Genomic DNA, 24,378 nt, shown 5'->3' with positions numbered 1-24,378 from the left:
GTTTGTTAAATGCTTCTGAATCAGTACAGTTGCCCCCCCAAATTGCAATAGTTTTCCACATGTCCAGCAAAGGCAGCAGCTGCTGCTGCATGCACTCACTGATACCCTAATTTTACAAGGGTGCAGGAAGGAAGGAGGGTCTGAGAGTTCGTGCTCAGCTCACAACCATGCCAGAAGCTGTTATCAGCGAGTTATCAACATGGATATCTGAGATATTATATGGGAGATGACATTTTGCTCCCTGCATCATGAAAGAGAAATAAGAATTCTACCAGGATAAAACTACAGGACAGCCCAATCCAGGAGCTGCACCTCCACCTCCCCCATGACCCAGCCAGGAGGTCCCAGGGCTCCCTGGCTGGGGTGGGCGAGCAGGGAGCACCCGTGGCTGCCTGCCACTCCTGCCCAGGACATGATCCGGGAAGCTCGCCAGCTCCTGCATGCTAAAAAACAGCCTTACTTTATATTTAGGAAAAAAAAAAAAAAAAAAAAAAAAAGAGAGCATGAAGTACTCCCACACAGTGCTGGAGGAAGGAAGATAAGGCAGCAGTCCTCCTTGCTCCCCGGCCACCCAACGGAAAGCCTGTGCTTTATCTGGCGAAGGCAGGGCTGCCCAGCTCCTGCTCCCAGGCGAGGGGCACGGCACTGGGAACAGTGGTTTTAAGAAATTATGCAGCAGTTTAACAGCAGAGAGAGTGGCCAAATGGCCCTGGGTGTGAGCAAGGCAATTCGCACCCGGATGGGCTGCAGTGCTTTGCTGACTGATTACACTGTCCCCTTTGTAAATCAACTTTTTAATCAGAATTTCTGCTAGTTGATCAAAAATCATTCATGGTAATAATAACAACAATTTTGCTCTGCTTTGCACTACTGATGCAATTCTAAATGAAGGACTTAACTAGGCTAGATGAGAGATGCCAACCAAAACTGAATGCCAAATCTTACATTTTTGCAAGAGATTTTTCATATAAATGTACTCAAGCACAATTATATTAGACATAAATACTCAGAAGGTCAGGATACTCGGGATATTTCATAACTATCACAGCTCAGCCTACTGCTCTAGGCTTTCAAGAGTATTAAATCACACTTAACCTGTCCGTGAGTGAGCAGCCCCTTTTGTTGTCACTGATTATGGGAGCTGGATAGAAAATGCACATGTGCCTAATGTAAATGCAAACAGTTTCAATATTACAGCAAGAAACATACTCCCCCTGCCCAGCACCACCTGTCCTTCTGTTCCCACTTGGGTTAGGCTCTGGGTACCTGCCTGCAGTGTTACAGCATCATGAGGTTATTATACAAGAAATGGAGGAAATTAAGGAAAGGCAAATATTAATTTCACAATAAGTGAATTTACTTTAGTTTGCCACAAGATGGAGCCTTGAGATTAAACCATTTGTTTGAGGTTTGATTGTTATTTAAGAAAATTAAGCCACAGTTAAAGATGCATGTTTAATTTTCTTAGATGATTATCTGTGTTTTTTTAATTAATCATATTTTTCATCATCTCTTATTAGTCAGATATGAGGAAACTATGAAGACTCTGCCAAAATAAGCACCACTCTGGCATAACTCAGTAGAGGAAGATGTTGAACAATGCGGCTTTTCTTCTGCAATAAGAAATCATACTCCAATACCATGCAATATTCTGGGAGGGGGTGAGATGGTAAAAGAAAGAGCACTTTGTGGAAAAGCTGAAGCATGAGTGGGGATAAAAGGAAGGTATTTGGGAGGCAGTAGGCTTGTGTTTTTTTCTCATTTACCTTGTGGTTCAGTTTTACTGCTGCAAAATCCCCTAGTTATATATCTCACAGTTATTTCTGAAGGGCAACAGAAAATTATCAATATAAATATTTTACTGGGTTTCAGCATTTGATATCAGCAGCAGAATTTATGAGAGACAACCATCCCAGCGGCATCTTCCTTCTTGAACTTTGTCAACAGGCACTTCCCCAAAATATATAGCCTGAGTGTATAAATCTCATTTCTCTTTTGATTTCACTTCCCTTCAGCCTTTTTATTTTGCACAGTGCTTTTCTGGTGGGTTGTTTTCTTTTTTCTAGTTGAAGTTATTGTGCAAAAACTGGGAAAGAAAGTGAGGTTTGGATTTTTTTCTGAGGGCATTTGAGCTCTGTATTTGGGCATCACTCCTGAGAGTGCATGGCTCCAGCAGACTCTAGCCCTGCAGGGACTTGGGCCAGCAAGGAGAAGAGTTGGAGGAGAAAGAGCCAAATTTTGAATCCAACTCAGAGTTCAGCAGAAGGCAGGGGGCTGATAAGGCTCGCTGTGCTCCCTGCGTATCTTTTTACATTTGAGAGTGACAAGGAAATGTCTAAATTCAGTGAGGGGAAGGCAGAGTGGCAAATGTTGTTGCATAGATAATACACTGATGGATAACCCTCCTGCTCCGGTCTTCGCTGGGAACCAGGGCTTGCCTGGCTCACTGCAAGAGAACAGTGCTGCCTGTTTTGGGGATTGCCCCTCTTGCTAAGGTGAGTGGGATCCGGGCACGGCGGCCCACAGTCTTAGAGAGCTCAGAGCTCATCTGCCAGACCCAGAGCAGTAGAGCACAATATTGAAGTGTCTGTGGACTTCCTGGCATCCTCATCTCTCTGGCCTCCTGTCTCCTTTTGTGCATGGATCCCGAAGGAATAGTCCAGCTCATGGATCAATGGTCTCCCTCCTGAATTTCACCCTTACCATCACACTCTCTCTAGATCAGAGCAGAGCCACAACAGCCTGAACCCCAGCTGCTTGCTAGGGCCTGAGCGGGGAGAACGAGGTGCTGGATCAGCACATCCATTGCCATGGTCAGCCTGATACTGGGTTTCACTACTCCAAACTTCCCAGTACTCTGCAGCTCAGCTTGCTGACATCCTTTCAGCAGAACTGTTGGATGGCCGCCGCCTGTCACCCTGCCAGCACAAGCTCAGGAGCCCGGAGATGCTGCGAGAGGCTGGGAAGCGAGCGGCACCGTGGAGGCAGGCTCAGGCAGGCTTCCTGCAGGCAGCTGCCTCCCCTGCCCCGCCGCAGCTCCAGGCCTTGGGCCATCCCTCTCCTGGGAGCTCCACTCCCCCAGAGGTCTTTGTCTTTTTTAGATAAAAAGCCAACACCCTTTTGTGTGGTTTCTTGTACCAGCTCCTTTTTACGGAAAAAAAAAAAAAAAAAAAAAAGTTTGTAAATAATGACTCAGTTGTACCTGTACCCAACCCTTCACTTTCAGGCATTGAAAATAATTTCTTTCCCTTTATCTCTTTTCTAACTGCAAATGTCAGTGCTTCATCAGTAAGTCAGGGACTCAGGGAGGCAGTGATGTGCTCCACTTGAGTACACAGAGGCTACGTTTCCTTAGCATAAACAGGGCTCCAAAACTGCCCTCAGCCCAATGCTGTTGGGTGTCTGCAATAACTTGCACAGAGGGTCACAACGGATATCTGAAGGGTAGAATATTTTTAGAGCGCTGGATTTTACATTATAGCAATACTTCCTTCCCTCTTCCTCCTTCCCCTACTGTTGTCCTGCACCACTTTCTCGCTTGTGCCAATAGTTCCTGCCTCCCCAGCTCTTTGCCATGCCCAGCACTTGCCCAGCCCCTCCTGCCTTGCCACTCAGACTGATTAAAAACAACAATCTGTGCAATAGCTTTAGTGGAATGACTATTTCCAATGTCTGCATGATGGAAGCCAGGACTGAGGCTGCACCTTATCCTCTTAGTTCAGTAATTGAACAGAAACTGGCCTCGGCTAATATTAATTTTCAGTAAGTCTTGAAATGAACCAGACATGGTTCTGCTAATTTAGGTGAAAAAGCAGATCAACCAAGAAATTGAAGCAATGCACTCAGCAAGCAATCCCAAAGACTTATCTATTTGTTATATTCTGCATACCTATTATTCCCAGGAGGTTATACAGGATATAAGTGGAAGAATTTCTAATGCTGTCATTAATTTCAGTGGCATCTTTTCCTATCAGAAAACACCAGCCAACTCTGCTGAATTAAAGTAGCTAAGTTTCATGAGAGTGATGATGCACACTTGCCACGGGGTTAAATTTGGATTCAGGACAGCACCATCTCCAGGCCTCCAGCATATGACACAGAGTAAGGGGGACACAGTAGGGGAGATCATGTCCTTCAGTAATGAGAACATTCACTTGGGAAGAAGTAGAAGAAAATAACCTAGAAATAAGGTCATCGTTCTCCTGACAGCCCCATGGGAAACTCAAGTAATGCTGAGACTGAACTAATTTTCCTGCTGAGCATGACAGGCATGTGGACACCACTTCACATGTCAGCAAGAGCAGCAGGCTGCAAACAGTGAAAGCAGCTCTAATTTCTCTGAAAAATATTTGAAATCCCAAGAGAAGAGTTTGTAAAGAGTCTTTAGGCCTTTGGGAAAACAATCCCATATGAATTCCCAACACATGGGTTTAGAGATTAGCGTTGCATGAAGCTGGGCCATAATTTGGTTCCTAGTTTATCTGAGCATTAGCAAAAGATGAAACATTGCACCATAACTGTCGAGAACTGTATTTTTCTGTGATGCAATTCTTAGAGAAGTGGAAGTAAAAACACTGCTGCCTTGGCACTTTAGGTTCTTCCTTTAGGGTGACTGCATTGCCACCGCCAAGAAATGGGTCAGAGCACTAAAACAACTGACACTTAGAAAGAGCTACTAAAATTTTAAGACATTTCTAAATTGCAGAAGAAGAGAGATTTGTTTACTGGACAACAGGGTCACATTCCTGGAAATCCTTCATCCTATTCACTCAGTTGCATAGCAGAGGAACAGCCAAGAGTTAGAAATGGGGCAGTGGGAACAGGATCTCCTCCACAACATTAGAGTTAAGGGACCTTAAGGGACCTGAAGGTATGTAAGGAATGGAAATGGTGTCAATGAGCAGAGCCCACACTGCTCCACTCTGAGGCCAGGTACTAGGGCAGCCACCTTTCCTCTGTGTTCCAAAGCTATTCTCACTCATCCCCAGAGCTCTGGCTGAGAATTGCATCCCACCAGCATCCCAACACAGGACTTTTGGTGTAAATATTCCAATCAGTCCACAATACAGTTGACATTATTTTTTTGAAAATACTGATTATGTGAACCAGAAACTCGGAACATTTTACTTAATCACAGTGTTCACTGTTAAGTGATAAGGTAATACTGCTGTGAGTTGGATATTCTTCCTTGTTCACCTCAGTATTGAGTGACTGGTCTGAGTAAAGCATGTATTGCATTAACATATAACACCTAAATAGCCTTGACAAAGGGTAACAAATGGTCCTGGTGAGGACTGCTATCTATGAGCAGAATTTGAGAATAGACATGATCCAGTGAAAGGAAGCAGACGATCAGACACATTTACTGGTGGACTGGTGGAGCGGCCGATGCAGAGAGCAGCAGAGCCTCAGCCCAGAGGGATATGAGTAACTTCTGGGCCAGCAGAAACCCCGTGAGGTACGTCCGGGAGAAGTGCCAGGTCCTTCACGTGGGCCAGGAAAAGCCCTGTCCCTGGTACGGGCTGGGAAGCTGCTGGGTGAGGAGCAGCCCTGCTGGAAAGCACCTGGGGTTTACAGAAGATGTAGGCTGAACATGAGCCACTGGCGTGTCCTCGTCTTCAGTAAGGCAGACCATGTACTGGGCGACATTTGGATGAGGGAAAATATTACCCCCCTTCTACTCAGTGAGACCTGGAGGCTGCATTCAGCTTCAAAGCAATAGGTGTCGGGACCTCCCACACCTCAGGAAGGACACAGAGACACCAGACAGGACCCACTGAAGACATAACCAAAATGGCCAGGGGCCCAGAGCACCCGACCTACAGCGAGAGGCTGGTGGAGCTGGGCTAGTCAGCCCGAAGAGGAGGAGGCCAAAGGGTGACCTAAGAGCTGCCCACAACTATATGAAGGGCAGTTACAGAAATCTCAGAACCAAACTCTTGCCAGCAGTGCCAGAAGATAGAAACAAGGTGCAATAGCCACCAACTGTGGCTTGGAAGACACAGATTGGACATTAGGAAAAAAAAGTCAGTAGGAAGGTAGTGTAGTACTGGACTAAGTTCCCCAGGCAGGTTGAGGAGTCTCCAACCTTAGTATTTTTAAAGATCAAGCTATATAAAACCTGAACTAATGTTGGTGATAGTTCTACTTTGGGAGGGAGGTTGGACTAAAAAACAACAAAATTCTCTTCTAACAAACATTCCCATGTTTATGTGATCTTAAATTCAGGCCAATGCACATGTCTTAAACATTAACTTGTTGAGATTTCAATATATCCTGAATTGATTTCCTTAAAAAGACTTTCCTTCTTGAACTGGGGTGCTTCATACAGAAGTGCAACAGAAGAAAACTACCATTTTTTAGGGATTTCTTAATTCCATTCCTTCAAAATGCAAATGTTATTCACTCTGCTGTGTGCTGGAGAGCCAACACATTCAAAAATAGCATCACATGGAGTCCCATCAAAGACTTCTATTATCACCAGGTGTCTCCTCAGGATGAAGAGATTTCTTGGAACAGGAAAATAAAGTACCGCAAGTTATTTCCCGTATCATGATGTGGTGTCTATCACATGAACAGAAAACACCTTCTGCGTAAAACCTGTAGTCTGCAAATATGATGCAGACAGTAGATTTGCTTTCCCTTAAAATCAAAAGCCATCTTCTCAAAACTAATACATTATTAAAAAATTAACAATTTTGTTAGTCTGTTTTGACAACATAATATTTCATGTATGGATTGAACTTTGTGTAAGTATGTGCTTGTGTCTGTATCAGAGTGTGTGTGTGTGTGTGTGTGTGATCATGTTTCTTCCTCTCTGCACTGTGAGGAGGAAACCCATGTGTGTGTGTTTGTGTGTGTACGATCACAGGCTTCTTCCTCTCTGCAGTGCAAAGAGGAAACGCAAGCTGGGCTCGGCAGCCTTCGTCTTACAGAACCAGCTTTCATCTTCACCCAGGAGCAGACACCGCAACGTTGTTGAGGCTTTGCCTCTCTTTGCTCACAGATAAACACCATAACAGGATACCAATATCACCTCTTGTGCTCCTCAACAGAAAATCTGCACCCGCTTGCACAACTTCTCTGATAATCTGCAGAAAAAAAAAAAAAAAAAAGGCAACAAATCTCTTTAACTGACGGTATTTGTACTCCAAGCTGCTGTTAGGACAGGTGTTCTGCGGTATTTCTATTTTTGACAGTATAGGCTTCACACAGATGAAAAGGGACACCTGTATTCTAAAAAAATGCCCGTATGAGTAGATGAGGGTGAAGGCATGTTTGTTTTCTGTCAGTGCTTCTTTTTTGAAAGTTCATATTATTTCATTAGGTAAAATGAAGCAAAAGGGCAGTGCAGCTGGCTACAAAAATTAGTAATGTGTTCTCACTCAAAGGCAAGTATGAGTTTGATTTCTGTTAGCATTAATGGACTTAAATTCAGTGGGTAAAGTGACACACTAAAATATTTTTTCTTCAAAGTTCTTATAAATTAGTTCTATTGTTATGATTCCTAAAGTATATACCTGCTCTTATTTAAACAGAAAAGTGACAGAAAGTAGGGTGCTATTTGCAGGAAAGGAATCTCTATAATTGCATTATAGCTTTTTTACTAGCTAGGTACTTTCAGTTCCAATTCTGATATACCTCTGCACATTTAACAAAACTGCTAAAGCCCTTGAAAGATTCACCTGTGATTTTTCACCCCAGCTCCAAAACCTTCTATAGCCTCTTAGTGCTCAGACTGGGTGCCTAATTACATCACCTTGTAAATAAGAAAACTCTCCAGCTGCCATATTGTCTAGCTATAAATCCTTTATTAATGACATATTAACAGATATAGCTACTTAATATGCAAATGGCGTGCATGCAACACAGTCCAAAGCACTGATGTTTCCTTGGCTTTTCGCAGAACTTCATCTTCACTGGAAGACTTGATCAATGTGTCTTGATCAAACTGCCAATGTGCCTACACAGCAGTTATTTACGTAGTTCAGGAGTGCTGTCTCTACAGGAACTATTTTCATTAAGCCAGAAAAGAGCTGTCCCTGTGTGCACAGCCATATCGACACATTGCAAAGTAAACCCACACATAACAAGTCCAACAAGCTACGCCAGTCAATGCACAGTTCTGACAGCACATTAGGGATCTCTGCCAACACAGCTCTGTTGATCTGGGAACATCTTCACACAGCCACAGTGTACGTACTGCTCTGGCTCTGGCTTAACTGCATTTGTAGGCAAGCACATGTCGAGTTCAGCACAGTTTGGGACAGCACAGCCAAACAAGATGCACCTGTGTCCATGCTCACCATTAAACTAAGTTCAAACTACGATTGTGGTCACAAACATGGTCAACACCGGGCTGTTTTGCTGCTGTTGATAAGAGGCTGGCCATCACAGCAATGTGGGCTGAGTCCCGCGTGTGGGTGTGGGCTCTGCTGCTGCTGCACCACATGCCAGCAGGCTGGCTCCGACGCCATCCCGCAACTCTTAGTAGCAAGGAGAGGTTAGGAGACAGAGAAAATGCCAAGGATGGAGGGGTGGGGTTAACCCCAGCACTTTCCCATTTAGGGTGTCTAACTCGTAACAGCCCCTGATCAGCCCGTGGTTCTTGCTCGGCCCCGGGGGTCCTCGCCAGAGTTGCAGCCCCAAGCAGGTGAACTCGCAGCACAGTGCCGCAGAGCAGTGGAGAGAACTGAGCCCCAGCCAGCCCACCTTGCTGGAGGGAGGATTGCTGGGGGATGCCCAACCTAAGGGTGGTTTGGGGGGGGAGTGTGCCCGAAAGGAAAAAGACGGAACCCAGGATGACACCCCTCAATACCAAGGTAAACATTACTCTATGCCCAGAAATGCGCATTTGGTCAGTAGAAGGCAGTTTGAGCTTTGAGTATTTATTGGTTTTCCTCTATTAACAGTGTTTAGCTATGCTTTTTTAGACCTGCCAAGACTCTGGGTTCCTAATATATTTCTGGTGTAATTCTGCTTGCCTCAGTGCAGTTATGCCAGAGGTGAATTTGGCCCTTCAATCGTTTGGGGTTGCTGATCACTTTGGGCGTGCTACTTGCTCAGCAGATTTTCCGGAGGACTGGAATTTCTTGTGGAATTCTGTTCTGTGAGGCAATGGCTGTGTGGGCGGTGAATCCTCATCAACATTGGTCTGAGCACAGCCATCAGAGAATGTGCTCTTGATGTTGTTGCATAATCAGTAATCACTTCTTCGTCTCTGTCTCCTTCAGGCTCACTTTTCTGCTAATCACTTCCACAGTTTGTCACTACAGAGAAAATGGACTCATGACTTTCCCCTGAATGTAAACAGGTTATTTTCCATTTAACTAATATTCCTTTTACAGTATTTTGTAACAAGGCAATCAGTAGAAGTAAGAGATGTGTGCTTTCTTTGCAACAGATACTAATCTAATACTGCCTCAGTGAAGAAAAGCACGCCAGGCAGTAAGGAAAGTCAGTGGAGCAAGCACAGCATTTGCTGTCCAGAAGCAGAGATCCTCAGTCAAGGGCTCAAATTCATCTCAAACCAGTAGGAAAAATTCTCCCCTACAAAAGTTTATATTGGCAGCTCTCAGCATGACAGTTTTGTAGCTTGAAATACAGATAGATTCCTTATCAACAGCCTTATAAAGAAGAGAGAGGTAGAAATGCAAAAGATTTCCCATGATCACTGGATTAGAGAAGGAATGGAGACCGTGAATATCAGAGCTAGAGTGAGAGAAAATGGGCTGAGAAGGTGTTAAAGGAGGATGTCTCAGCAAGAGTTGAAAAAAGCCTGGAGGCAAAAAGTAGAACTTCTGACATCTGGATAAACGTAAAATGTCAAACATGGGAAAGGTCTCCTTGCTTAAAGGAGAAAGTTTGTAGTTTTTCTTTCATTTTTAATAGTCCTACATGCATACTTGTTGTTTACCTTTTGCTGTCCTTTCAGTAATTATGCTACTCATAAAAAAATTAAATTGATAGATGTAGTGTATTTTAAAAACTATCATTAATTACAGATATTAATTATTGTTTCTCTACATGTGCTACCTTGAGTCTGGGCTGGGTCTTGACTGTGCACTGCCCTGTGCACGTGTAACACTGTGCAGGGCACAGCCCTTGTACCTGTGAACTTGTGCAATGTGCAGTGAGAGTATGAAGCTCAAGCCAAGGAAATATACTCTTCAGTACTTGACTATGTACCTGGATTCCAGACTAACAAAAAACTTAAAACACATGCTTAACATTAAACTGTGAGTGACCATTGAAATGTAAAGTGTGTGCTTACATGTCTTGCCAGACTGTAGCCCTCCTTTGTTTGAACTAGAACAATACACAACTGAAGATTATGCACATACCTAGTACCTTCTACTTCAAAGTCTGAGAATGCTTTACAAACTAGAACAAATATCATATTGTTCCCAAAAGGTAACAAAGTATTCTCCTGAACTACATGAGAGGAGGAGATAGAATAAACGTGAATGTATTTTAAAGTTTGAGTTTTTTAAGTAGTACATTAGTATAGTACAAAAATTCCTACACAGTAAAAATTAGTTTTAGTGCTGTGTAGAATTGCTCAAAAAGATGCTTCAAGTGGCATTATTTGCTGAACCAATGACTGGTCCAATAAAAGATACTACCTCATTTTACAAACCTTGTTCTTTAATGTTCTTAGACTTTCTAGGCTACTTACATCGTCACTGCCACTAAAAAGGGAGGTGTTGGTGTTTAACGTCACTTTTAAGAAATACAGTCTGTTTCTTTTTGTGAGTAAGCTTAAAGGTAACAGAATCATAGCCACTATAGCACACCACCATTTTTTTGGCCAAATTCCTCCAGTCTCTAAAACAATCTAGTCTGTATATTCGTTAAATTTTTAAGCAGTGTTGCTTTAACATTACAAACACCAGGATTGAAAGGATAATTAAGGATAAAGGGATAATCTCCTGTTTTTCAAGGTGATAAAGATGATCCCAGAATAAAAGCCAGTAAACTAATCCCAGGGTATTTTAGTAGAAAGGAAATTCTGAAATGTTATGGAATTCATAAGAATAAGTGGTATTACTTGGTTAGATGTCTTGGGATTTCCAGGCCTAAACTGCAGCCAACATATGGCAAAAGTCTGAAAGCAAACTGGGCTGGTACTAAGAGTCTCATGCAAAAGCATTTTAGAGGTGAAGTGGTAGAGTCCCCCATGGAGATCTCTAATACTTATTCAGTCCAACGACCTGATGATTTCAGGATGATAAAAAAAAAATCTGATTTTTCCTATGTCTATACATGAAGTCTTTTCTTCTTCTCCCCCTTTGGAGACATTAAATGAACGGAGATGCCTTGTGTGTCTCCCTGGGTGTTGAAGATCCCTCAGGCTATAGTTCACAAGGGAAGGCAGGTAGCTTAACTAAAAATATCCCCATCCCCGTGCCATGCTGAATGTGGCCCAGAGATGCCTGCTTTTCACCAGTGGCGCGTTCCCAGTGTAAAATACAGAGTATTAGACGTATGTACGATTGTGTGCACAAACAGTGCACAAACCTAAAGGGAAAGAAAATGATTGCTGTGGGGGCAGGCTCGAGAAACGTGCGACGGTCGCTGCCTCCTACTGCCGCTCGCTGCTGTCCCCTCACTGCTGTCCCCTCACTGCCACTGCCGGCCTCTCCCACATTTTAGGCTGATTTCAGGATGCAGGTCTCTTCTGGTTTGGCCCCTGCCCTTGCCTGCAAGGCTCCCCAAGCAGCCGTGGAGCTGCACAGCCCCTGGCAGGGAGAGCCATGGCACTTCTAGAAAGCTCCAGGAGAACAAAGGCCGCTGCAGCGAGGCCTGCGCTGCCGCGGCAGGCTTGACCTCAGCACTAAGGGCAGGCAGCGGTGTTCCCCAGCCATTCCCACACCGAACTGCTCAAAGGACCCGATTATCTCTTGCAGGGTGCCATCCTCCGCACAAACATGAAGCAAAAAGCAAGTTTCGGTCACCCTCAAGATGTTTACAGCACGTCTCCCTTCCGGGGGTCAAGTACGCTGCCCACTGTAATGGCGCCGGGGTGTCATTGACTTTCTCATCCCGCCTCACCTTCCGAGGGGAGGTAGGAGGTTTGGGGGGCGGGGATGGGACGCCGGCGCCCCCGGGGTGCTGCTCCGCGTCCCCGCTGCGGGGGCAGCGGGTCCCGCCACGGCGCGGCCGGCCTGCCGGGGGGAGGCGGAGCTCGGCGGAGACCCCGCCCCCGGGTCGCGGCGGGGGGGCGTGGCCATCCCGGCTCGCCCCGCCCCGCCGGCCGGAGGCTCTTCAGCGGGGAGGCGGCGGTGCGCAGGAGCGGAGCCATGGTGAAGATCGCGTTTAACTCCCCCTTCGCTCAGAAGGACGAGCCGAAGAAGGAGGCGGCCGAGGCGCTGGTGGCCGATAAGGTGCGGGGAGCGGGGTCTCTCCGCCGCCGGGTACGCGGCGGGAGGAGCGGTGGGCCGAGGGACGGCGGTGGGGGGTGGCGGCGGGAGGAGCCGCCGCCATCTTCTCGCAGCGGCTGCGGGCCGGGGGAAGGCGGCTGCCAGCCCTCGGAGCCTTCGGCGGCTCTGGCGGCCGCCCCGCCGCTCCCTCCGGCGCTCCTCGGCGCTGGGGCAGCCTTCCAGCGTGGGGGCGGCCGCTGTGCGGGCTGCCCCAGGAAGGGGGGGTGTGTGGGGGGTCGCTCCCCTCGGGGCCGCCGCGGGGCTGAGGGCCCGAGCGCGCCGCAGCGGTTTGCGGTTCCCTCACCGCAGCCGTTTCGGCAGCCCGGCTGCCGCTCGGCAGGCCGCGGGCGGAACTGAGCTGTGGGCTGGCGTGACATAACCCGGGACAGTTTCGGGCCCGCACGCAGGGGGCAGGCCCGGCTGTTAATCTCGCAACTGGGCCTGTGCCAGGGCCGTGTTTCCTGACGGGGTTTTTTAAACCTTTGTAGCTCGCAGGCGGGTGAGCCCTGTGCCCTGGGGAGTGAGCTCCGGGGCTTGGCTCCGGCCCGGCGCCGCGGCCAGCCTGGGGAAAGGCGCAGGGAAAGCGCCGTGCCCTCAGCGGTAGGCTGGTCCCTCCCCCAGGGAAGAGCAGGTTTGCAGCAGCGTCTTCAAGGCAAACAAAGTGGGTTAGGGCTCATCCTCCGTTCGCTGCTGCTCCAAAACCCTTGTAGGCAGCGAGTTGGAGAGAAGCGCTGTGGTGAGGTATCTGGGCTTCTGGTATGTCTAGCTTAAATTAAGAAACTTGCCATAAAGGGTTTTAAATAGAAACCCAGGCAAGTAGTCTGAGGTTGAGTTTTCCTTCCTAATGAGGTGCCGTGTTGCTGACTTGAATTGAACTTTCCAAATCTGTAGGAGGCTTTATTTTGAAGATGTCTTGCTTACCTGCTTATGTGTTAAGTCAGATGGAGATCAGCTTCTAGGTAAATAAATCAGTAGCTCTATAGGAGGAATATATGGTGGACTGAGTTTATTTGTAATCAGGGAGTGGGACTACTAAAAAACCAAAACACAAACAGCTGTGGACTTGGACTCTAGTATCTTTTTTTTGTATTTTCCTCCCCCTTTCTAAGCTGTAATCAGGAAAGCAGCCTGCCTTCCAGCCTACAGAATCTCCGACTCTCTTGAAATAGCCTCCCTTTAAAAGAGGAAGTGGTGCAGAGTGGTGTTACTGCTCAGTGGACTCTTTTGAGCTGTAGGAGTTGTATGCGTGCACAGTTAATACAGTAGCAGCGAATCGCTATATTGAGAGGAGGGGGAGGAAGTAGCAAAATAGTGTAGATAAAGGACTAATTTGAATTTTGAAAGTGTCAGTGTGTCCAATTCCTTGTAGGACAAACTCATCACCTACTCCTGAGGCAACGTATTGTACATATTTTTACTGGCCGTATACCATGCAAGGTTTGAGCATAATATTTCTAACAGACACACACTTTCTTCTCCTCGTGATAGCTGCTCTTCTCAGTTTAGAAGCTATATATGCTGTTTTGTTATACCTGTCACAATATTCTCCGTGTTTGTGCGTGTCTGCATGTTTTTTTTAACAACTCCACTCTGACTTTAGGGCTTGGAGTTGCATGTAAACATCAAGTTCACAATTTTACTCCAAGACAAACTTGTTCTAGTGCTTGTTAATGTCTCCTTTTGCTGGAGTATTTGTGCAGAGCAAACAAGCCTAATGGCTAAAGTTGGCTGAAAGAGTACAATAAAGTCCCCTAGAATATCTGCACAAAACACTTGAGCTTGCAGGATACTCTCCTTGCAGATTCTTTGGAGCTGACTGCGTCAACAGTGTCTCTTGAGCTAGCTGCAGATGTTAACACAAGAGATTTTTCTTTTCCTCTCTTACTCCTAGTTTGTTTTGCTTGTTACTGCTCAGCTTAGCACTGCATTTCCTTTACAGGTTTTTTGACATATTTTTGAGCAGAGGCTTTGTAACCTACTGGAGTGAAGTCTTGGTATTGTGTTGTCTTATCAGTTCTTCTCAGATTCAGGCTGCCTGCATTGCTTCTTAATATGATAAATATCTTTGCTTTGTTTGAAATATGTGTAGTGCAAGGGTAGCTAATTACATGTCAACATCATCCAAGCATTAGAGTGTCTGTAGTGCCAAAACCTGCTGCAGACTGTTGTGTTCAAGTAATGATAGGCTAGATGAATAAATTACTGAAAGGTGTAGACGAAGGTGGCAGAGTATGAGGAGAATCAGTCTTGATCTTAAAATCCAGTTAACTCTGAAAGATGGTTTTCACATAATGTCATATAAATGTGGCATAATTCTGGCTCCAAAATAGTGGTCTGTGGGTTTTTTTGTTGTTTTGGGTTTTTTTTTAACAAATGCTTAACTAACCAGTTGTAGCAGCTTATGTCTTGCTGAACCAACATTTTTCTGTTTGGAGGATGTGACAGTGGAATGTAGGAGTATTGACTTACACAAAACAGCTTGTTTTTTGTTTCAGTGCTTGCATAGCTAATGTGCTTGACTTTTACGGTGCTATATCTTGCTGAGCATAGAAATATGTGCAGCCTTTGTAATAATACTGTGGCTGCTTGTGATCATAGGTCACTTAAATATGTTGTGTTCTACAGGAGTGCAGATAGTGGGACCCAAATGAAGAAAGGCCATGGAAGCTGCTGTGTTAAATGTAGCTGCTGACTCAAGGAACAACGTGAAGGAAAAGATCTTTTCCTGCGAAATCTAATTTTTCTTCCTGATCAGTACAAAGAGCAGATCTTAAAAGTGAGGTGCTAAATACTGGAGTCATGAATAATTAAAGGGACATACTTGACCAAATATATAGATTATTTAAACATTTTGGTGGTGGTGTTGGGTTGTTTTGTGGTTTTTTTTTTTGTTTTTTTTTTTTTTTTTTGTTTTTTTTTTTTTTGAAAGACCCAAAACATATGTGTTTGCCCAAAGGGAATGTCTCTTCTGGTTGTTTACTGTTTGACAGTACTTTTGATGTTGTTGTAACTTGGCTTGTGTGAGCTTTTCACCTTGGAAGTCTAGAAAGGCCCTGAAAGAACTCTTGAGTGTTAAACTTACCATTCAGACACCATCACTAACTTTGCAATCGGTATTACACAACTTATGACCATGTTATGTGATGGTGATAGTGGTTTCCTTTGGATGCAGTCATCTTCTGTTTGAGAGAAAACTGTAGGAGGAAAAAACAAGTCACTGCACTAAAGAGATAAGTTTCAGGCTGCTAGAAACAAAACTTCTCTGGGACTTGGGTGGAAGAAAATATTTTGAAGCTGCAAGATAGGATGTGTCACAGGGACTTATTTTTATTTGGCATAATTTGAAGTTGCGTTTAAGCAGACAAGTGGTTCTCTTTCATAGAGACCTTCATGTGTGCATATTACAAGTTCTAAACCCTGAAAGTTTGGCTTGTGTCAGATGCCTGGTTGCCTGCTAATAAGACAAAGTTGCATCTTAGCTTTTTCTGTTAGTCCAGCCTTGTAAGGAAAAGTAATGTTATCTTAATCCATCTGATAGCAAGAGGGGAGGGATAGGGAAGAGGCCTGAAAATACTGTGTACCTTAAAATGACCTTGCTCTACAAATCTTGCATTCCATGTACTATGTTGTGGCTGCAGCACTGTATCTTTTGTTACAGTTACTTAAATTTCTTATGCCTCAAATAGTTTCTGGATAAAGCATTGTCTAGAAAGCATCCTCTAACTAAGAAAATATCCTCTTTCAGTGGCGTTTGAAAACTGATCTTAATATGATGCAGTAGTTTTTAATAAAAGTGTTTTGTTATTGTATGTTGCTTGACTTACAATTCTCACTGCATACCTAGATGAAATAGAAGATGGTAGGTCACAGTGAAGTAGTAGATAACAGCTTATTTTCAATTCAGAGTGGCTACGCTTTCTAAGTTCTCATCCCTCTTTATTTAAAGGATCCAGAAGTTGCCACCCATGGAGGTGAAAATTCATCTGGAAGATGTCTGTTGACTCTGCTGGGCCTAGCATTCATCTTGGCAGGAGTTGTTGTCGGTGGAGCCTGCATCTACAAGTACTTCATGCCTAAGGTAGTGTGAAATTTTCTTTTTTCTTTAAGAGTCACTAAACAAAAAATTTTTAATTATAAATGGATTACCACTATAATAGAAAACCTTCAGTAACTGGGACATGAAGACTGCTATGTCCTTTGTAAAAGTTCCACGTGTGACAGCCCTGTGCTTTGTTACAGTATTAGTGTTAGAAATACAGTTTTAAAGCAACATTTGCTGTAAAAATAACTAGCCTTGTTCTTACTTTCAGCATAAGGTGTACCGTGGTGAAATGTGTTACTTTGAAAATGAAAATCGTGATCGTGCGGTAGAACCTTATTTCCTCCCTATTGCTGAAGAAGCTGACATTCGAGAAGATGATAACATAGCTATCATCGATGTGCCCGTTCCAAAGTTCTCGGACAGTGATCCCGCAGCGATCGTTCATGACTTTGATAGGGTCAGTATATGTAAAGAGATAAGAAATAACTAGTCTTGCTGCTTACTGGGAAACTGTGGAGCAGATGGTAATAACAACAGCTCCAAAGTTTTCATTCTTGAGACCTTTAAAGCTTACTATCAATGCAAGCTTCTTTTTGGGGAGGGGCTTATGTGTGGGAAATTTTACCTTCTTAACTCTATTATAGTAGACTTAATTTCTGCAAGGGAGGAATGTTAGAAGAATGTTAGAAGAGTTCATACCCACAGTGACTCTAACTGCATCATTTCTCAGAACAGTGCATCTTGGTGCTAGTGCAACTTTTGAATACTGTTGCCCATAGGATATCTGGAAGTGACACTTGCTCTTTGGTCAAGAATCCTGTGAAAGTGAGAGTAGGAGGACGTTGTAAGTGTGAGTTAAGAAATGGGGAAACTGAGGATTTGGTCTAAGATTCTGCCAAACTGTGTTACAGCAAAATTTAGAATTCCAGACAAGTGTGGGCCTTGGATAAGTGATTTGAAAAATCACTTCAGGTGGCTGAAACCTAGAACTTGAATATGCTGTATTAGTTGCATGTAGTTTCTCTAAAGCAAAGATCAGAGTATGGTTTTAATTTGACTTTTAGAGTTGCGTTGATAGTATCAACAGTTATCCTTAGTCAACTGTAAAAGCTCTTGTAGGTTGTTTGTAAATCAAACCTTGGCAGTAAGGACGCTAGAATTGACCTCTGTACATGCTGCCTTTAACAGAATGCCACACAGCCAAGCTGCGCTACCTGTGTTCACAACTTTTATCTGCGTTGTCTTGACAGTATCTCGGCTATAAAGTAAAGGAATCAGGCAACTTAAGATCTTCAGTTGATTCTGGCTGAGTGCTGTGCAAAACATATTTTATAGTATATTTATTTCTTATATAACATAGTAATAAAACAAGTAGATATGTTCATAATTTTAGACTTTGCAGTCCTTGCACTCAGTGGTAATGCTGATGTGACTTTCTAGAGTCTGACACTTTTTCTTGAAGAACTATTTACAGGGAATGATTGCTATTCAGCAGCTAGATACCTTTTGTTTGCTCTCTGCCTAATTGGACTTCAGTTATGAGAGTGTACTCCCAAATACTTTCTCTGTATTAATGCAAACTACACTCATTTAGTATTATGATAGAAACTGCTTTTATAGTCAGCTCTCACTTCTGTACAAAAGTCATCTTGTAAACCACACCTATAAACACTTTGTTTGCAAAAGTGTCAATAGCTGAGTTCTTATACTAGACAGTTCCTGAATGCTTTGGTTTGATAGGAGCTATGCATGATCTCCAGCTTTTTGAGCTTCCTTCTTAGTCCTTGTAGAACTGCATTCTAATAATTAAATGCCACACTTAATTACTTGAAAACTTGTTTTCAAAATAGCTTCTGACGGCATATCTTGACTTGCAACTGGGTAACTGCTATGTGATTCCGCTGAACACATCCATAGTTATGCCACCAAGAAATTTGATGGATCTCTTCGCAAAACTGGCGGTACGTGTAAACTTTACTGTTTAATTATGCTGACAAGATCACTTTTGATAAGAATGCTGGGTGTTGCTTCTAAACTACAGTCTCTTGCTAGAACAGTCCTCTTGCCATCAAAGTACATAATCCCCCTGGCTCAGGCTTTGTACTGAAGTTAAGGCCAGCTGTCAGTGTATATTATGTTGAGTAGATTCATGCTTAATGCTCTTATTAATACCTAGCTTTATGAAAGCTGAAAGCAACTAGCAAATAAGGTTAAATTTAGCTATTATGAAGGAATTTCATAAGGCTCCAAATACCATTGAAAGCCTAAACCTGAAAGTTACTACCAGAAAGCTCACTTGCCCCCTGAGAGTTTTAATGAAAAGAACAATGCTAACTTGTTCTTCTGTTTTATTGGCACTGTAGTTACAAGCTCACTGCAAGCACTTTGACTCTTCAGTAACTAAAACTGGTGTTCTTCCAAGATGACTTATGGATCAAGTTTATAGAGCTTGCTGCTACTTCCAGACTAAATGCGATACTGAGCTATCGTGTATCAAATGTACTTTTCAGAAAAGTCATCGGCTCCTCTACACCTAGCACTAGAGGCCATCTGACCTAGCTTAGCTTGTTTCATTTTCTTCAGCTTCATGAAGATGAGCTTTAAGTGTGTGTCCCTGCCCCCATGTTTAGGAGTTCATGACAGGTGGGAAGTTGTTTCAACAGTGCTGTGATCTTCTAGTGAAGACTTTACTTTTGTGGGTGGCATTGCTTCTTTTTGTATTAGAAATACATTGCTTCAAACATGGAAACTTTCTTAATACTTTTTCTCCTCTTTTAACTGCAAACTTTGTTTAATACAAATAAACTTGAACAGGTTCTATTTATGTTTGCTTCACGTGAGGAAAGCAATGTTAAGGTTAACTGTGCTTTGTTTGGATGTAACTGCAACTTTTGAAATAGCCTTCATCAGTTTGTAACTTCTGATATTCAGCTGTTCAAGACTAGCTTATTTTAGTATTAAAAAGAAGGAAAGCTGAAGTCTAATGCATGAAGCCCTTCCTAAGCCAAGAGTAAAACGTAGTGATGTTTGTCCATTGTTAGCAGAATACTGTATCTCAGGTTTGTTTTTTTTTTCTCTTTAGACCGGCTCTTACTTGCCTCAGACTTACCTAGTCCGTGAAGAAATGGTGGTTACAGAGGAGATAGATAATGTGTCTGATTTGGGTATCTTCATCTACCAACTCTGTGTTGGAAAAGAGACATTCAGACTTCAGCGCAGAGACCAGATAACAGGTAAGTTCCTTTTAGTAAAAAAATAAATCTATTGTTTGAGTAGGGAAAGGGTAAATGCTTAAACCTTTGGGGTTTTTAGATGTGGAAATCTGTCAGTGTTCAACGTGAGCTGAGACTACTCATAGAACTGATGGGTATTTCCCCTACTTTCAAGTATGTATCTGAAGTTTCATTTGAACATGGTGAGAGAGTTTCAGTTATGGTATTCAGGGTTTGAACATAAGCCTATTTTTGGTCCATCTTTTGGTTGAAGTCGTAAGTTAGTTTAGCTCCAAAATTCATATAATCCATCTGATCATATGAGCCTCTGTAGCTACAGCTTAGTCTGTCACTGCCTTATCCAAAATTGGGTTACAGGAGCACCAATTAAAAGCATTATCTTTCTGTTCACTTGCTCTGAAAAGAAAAAATAACTGAACAGCTAGCTCCAGACATCCCAGACTTCCTCTCTGAAAGAGGAAGTACACTTCATAGGAACTTCTGAACTCTGTTTCTTTACCTATCTCCTCTCAACAGCCCCCTGCCATTCTGTAAAAAGGATTGAAGTCAGTGTCGCATACTGAAAGGAGGCCTGGAGTACAGAAAGCTGATGCCATGAATTTTAGTTCACTGTAGTTCTCCAAGCATTTCAGGGTTTGCTGCTCTCACCAAACGCATAGTGAACTAATCCTTTGTCAGTTACAGCATTTCAGAATGCAGATGTTTGGTTTGTCAGAGCTCTTGGCTCTGTTTTTCCTGCCAGGCCCTTAGGCAAGAGTTTCCTGAGCCCAGTTACAGCTTGCAGCATCAGGAGCCACACTTGCTGTTTGCTGGAGGCTGCATCCTGTTACTGGACGAAAGGCTGTGTGTGTGGGAGCATCAGACTGGTCCTGTGTAGCCAACAGAGTAGGGCACATAAAGGCAACATTTACTGTTTTGTCATGGAAGGAGGAGGCATGTATCTCTTAGCTGTTGCAAAGATGCTTTTGTGAACAAGTCTGAATTGACTGCTGCTGTGACTGAAAGACTAGTCTACAGACAATACTGTGAAAAGTGTTCATGATGTTTTCTAAATCATCTTGCTAGAGCGTGTTGTTGACAGCTTCGCTGCATGGTAAAAGACTTCTGTAGAATACTTGCACAAAAGGATTCTAGTAAATGAATAATGCTTCTTGGTACAGTTTCTATTCTGCAACTAACCTTGTTTGCCCTTGGGGGGGAGGGGGGCAGGAAATCTAGTCAAATGGAAGACTGCAGCTGAGGAGAAAATTGTTCAGGGACAAGGCTTGTCTTGCCTTCCAGATCAAATTTCTAGCACACCTTTCTTCTAGTGTGTACAAGCCATGCACACATAAATAATCAGACTAAAATGGATAAACTCCTGTAACTTCTGTGGAGAAGTCTTCTCACTTAGCTGGTGCTACACTGGCTCTCAGATTTTTGTAGAGTTCATGGGTTCATCTGTTAGATCAAACTGACCTCAGGTTCTGCGGCAGTTCCCTGGAGTTGTAACTGAAGAGAACTGGTGAGAAACCAGAAAGGTCATTCTGACTGTTCAATTATGTACCCAGTTAGATAGCCATCGGAAACTTCTTAGCTTGTACAGGCATTAAGACTGAGATGAATTGAAGGACAGCCTGTATTTTAAGTGTTTACAAACTAAAGCAGTGCCCTGCTGGGTTTGGTTTAAGAGCTAGTACTTCCAGACTTCGAGATAGCTTCTCCTGCTTAGTCTGAGGAATTATCTGCTTATTAAACAAGCTATAAATCTTTCTTCTCTAATTGTTGTATATTGAAGTGCTTTAGTTGAGCAGCTTGTGTTTGATGGCAAGACTACTATGCTCTTGTCTCCCAGTAAAGATTCACAGCTGATACAGGTAAACTGCCTATGTCAGATCCAATGCTGTCATGTCTCAGAATGGAGAAAATCACTTTACTGAAGTTTTTCCTGACACTATTAAGATCATCAGCTGAGTGGCAAATCCTCATAGGGCTCTTGAAGGTAGAGACTGTTCTACAGAAGCACACTCTGTGTTAATACATACTGGGTGGGGGTAAGTGCTGATGAAGAACAAGGGGTTTTTCTGAGTTTTTAAACTCCTTCCCTGTAATTTCGGTCTTCTTTGCTTTCCCTTTCTTTTGTGGCTAGGAAGGACTATGAGAAACTTTGCCATAAACAATCTATTTAGTGTTATCTCTTCTGTCACTAGAATGGTGGTGGGAATACTAGAAAAAAGCTCTTGCTTGCTTTGTCCCCTGTGTTGTATGTGGCCCCCTCTCTTGTTATTACCATTTTGAAAATGAGGGCAGCTTTATGATAGAAAACAAACTGATATCAGGCTCTGATGGCAATTCATGGCTGTAGGAACACTGTGTACTGAATGATTGTATCTTGCTGCTGTTCACGATGATACAAAACCTGTAAATACTTGCTGCTGGATTCTAGATTTGATTTACTTAGGCTCTCATCTTCTTTCTTCCCCAGGTCTGCAGAAACGTTCAGTGGAGAACTGTCACTCAATCAGACACTTTGAAAACTCTTTCGTTGTTGAAACAAAGATCTGTCAACAGTGAAAGGTGTTGGATGGGAGGTGACTAGTTCACACCTTCATTGAGAAGTCTGAGCATTAGACATCGACTTCTTAAATTAAAATGTGCAGTGATAATCAAAAGCCTTATGCATTTTCTGTGTATTGCTTGTATTTCAAAAGACAAAGCCACCATTTCAGCTTTCTTTGAATCTTGGTTTAACTTTTTAGTTGTCTCATGTAAAACTTAAATTTGAGTAAGGTTGGGTTGTTTTGTTTTGGTTTTTTTCTTAGAAGGTTAATATCAGTTTGTTGAATGTGTTTGATTTAGTGTAATCTGGGAATGGCAGAAAAATATATATATATAAAAAAATGTTAACCAGTTCCTTGGCTGGAACCAATTCTGTTCACCTTAACTTTCACAGAATGATTAATACTAATAATCTGTTGTTTGCACATCTTGTGTAGTTCTGTAGAATAGCTCTGCACTCCGTATCTTGGCTAAAAAACCTTCTGATGCGTATCATTAAAAGTTTATTTTAACTACCATGTGTGAAGCATGTAAAATCCAACCTCAGTGATCATAAACCTTTAACACTACCCTATTTCATTTTGTGCAATTACTGTATTGAATTCGTATGTATATTTGGAACCTTCCCCGAGCTTACGTTTAATTCTTCTACCTTTGTTTGGTTTTGTGGTATTTAGTTGTTAGATTCAGATAGAGTTGCTCTTAAAGCTTGTCAATATTTTTGGTTATGAGTTGGTTTATCCTGTAACTTCCTATTTCAGGAATCTGTTTTGGTATAGCTCACTTGTGAATGTGACTGTAGTTGTAAACTTAAACTACGCTGGCTTATATAAACTTTTTAGATCAACTTTTTATGAGCAAGTAGCATTACTACTGCAGTTAGAGAATTGTTCCTTTTTTTGAAAGCTGCAGTATAAAGATAATGAAGAGTTAGTGTCCTGCAGTTGATGAACTTGAGAGTTTTATTAAGGGACTTTATATTGGCATAAATTCTGCAACCCTATAATAAATGTTTCTCTAAAAATTTGGTGTTTGTGTGACTTCATGGCACTTGGAGGCAAGAGTGCAGTATGCTGCTATATGGCCCGTGTGGGGGAAGTGATGGTTATGGGCCTGCGGCAGCATGCAGTGCTCTTCCCTCTTACCCTCACCTCTTTTTCAGCTTGTGAAGCTGAATTTCCTCTTCCTGCTGCTGTGGAAATGCTTTGTGGGGCAAAATAAACTTGAACTCAAGCAAGAAAAGACATCTCGCTTCAGGCTTGATCCCCCACAAGGCAATTCTCGGTGATGTTTAGTGCTGTAAGTGGAGTCCACGGAGCAAGTTCCTGGTGTGTGGGCAGTACCTGTCAGCTGTGGTATCATAAAGGAAGGATGCATTCTGTAATTAATCCATTTGAACAGTGGTGGTGATGAGGCTGCTGATTAGTTTGTTTGTCTGTAGTGCATTTATGGCAGTGTTTATGAGAAATGTCTTTAGTATATCATAATAGACCAAGGCAGTGCAGGGTTAATCAGCAGCTTATTGTAACGCCTTTCAGCACTTACCACTGAGCTTTGCTGTGCTTTAAATTCAGAGCTCTGAGTGCTGCAGTGAAATTTCTGTGACTGGTTGCTCAGAGAACTAAAGTGTGTATTGAATCATTCTGGCTTTCCTGGAAAGTAACTTGGATTATACAGCTGGAAGTGAAACAGTAATCAGGCTTTGTGTGAAGAACTAGGGAGAAAGAAGTAGCTATAGGAGTAGCTGCTCTCAGTCATTGTTTATGAAACTCTGCAGAGGAAAGGAATGGAGCACAGCCCCTGGGTAGTAGGGAATTCTGCTGCCCTGTCCTGGGAACTTGCACAGCTCTTCTCTGGAGGTGTGTGGCAATGTAATACAGAGGATGTGTCCCAAAACTAGAGCTTTGGTCTGCTTGGCTCCCATAGCGTAGGAGAGCATTTCATTATGTACCTAACTTTACTGAAATAGAGTGCTGTGGAAAGCTCTAATTGTCACTGGGAGTCAGCTGTGCTTTACTGAAATAGGTATGTGTTACCAAGGAAGTAGCTGCTCCGACAAGTTTCTGCTACAGACTTGTAATGTGCTTGGGCAAGTAACAGTCATGGTGATCTCCTCTTCCAGATTGTCTGAGAGGATAACCAA

General features: G+C 43.2%; 1 protein-coding gene across 1 annotated transcript; it reads left to right on the top strand.

Moving 5' to 3' along the window:
- Positions 1 to 12,237: 12,237 nt before the first annotated feature.
- ITM2A (integral membrane protein 2A) lies at positions 12,238 to 23,259 on the top strand. The gene is made up of 6 exons (XM_033001472.2): positions 12,238 to 12,386; positions 16,369 to 16,500; positions 16,733 to 16,921; positions 18,315 to 18,425; positions 19,547 to 19,697; positions 22,162 to 23,259. Exons 1-6 carry the CDS (start codon positions 12,303 to 12,305, stop codon positions 22,248 to 22,250), a joined length of 756 nt encoding a protein of 251 aa, XP_032857363.2. The 5' UTR covers positions 12,238 to 12,302; the 3' UTR covers positions 22,251 to 23,259.
- The last annotated feature ends 1,119 nt before the right edge of the window (positions 23,260 to 24,378 follow it).

Source organism: Tyto alba, unplaced genomic scaffold, assembly GCF_018691265.1.
Source record: "Tyto alba isolate M040663 unplaced genomic scaffold, T.alba_DEE_v4.0 Super-Scaffold_5, whole genome shotgun sequence".
Lineage (NCBI taxonomy): Eukaryota > Metazoa > Chordata > Aves > Strigiformes > Tytonidae > Tyto > Tyto alba.
This window is presented reverse-complemented; position numbering and strand designations above follow the sequence as displayed.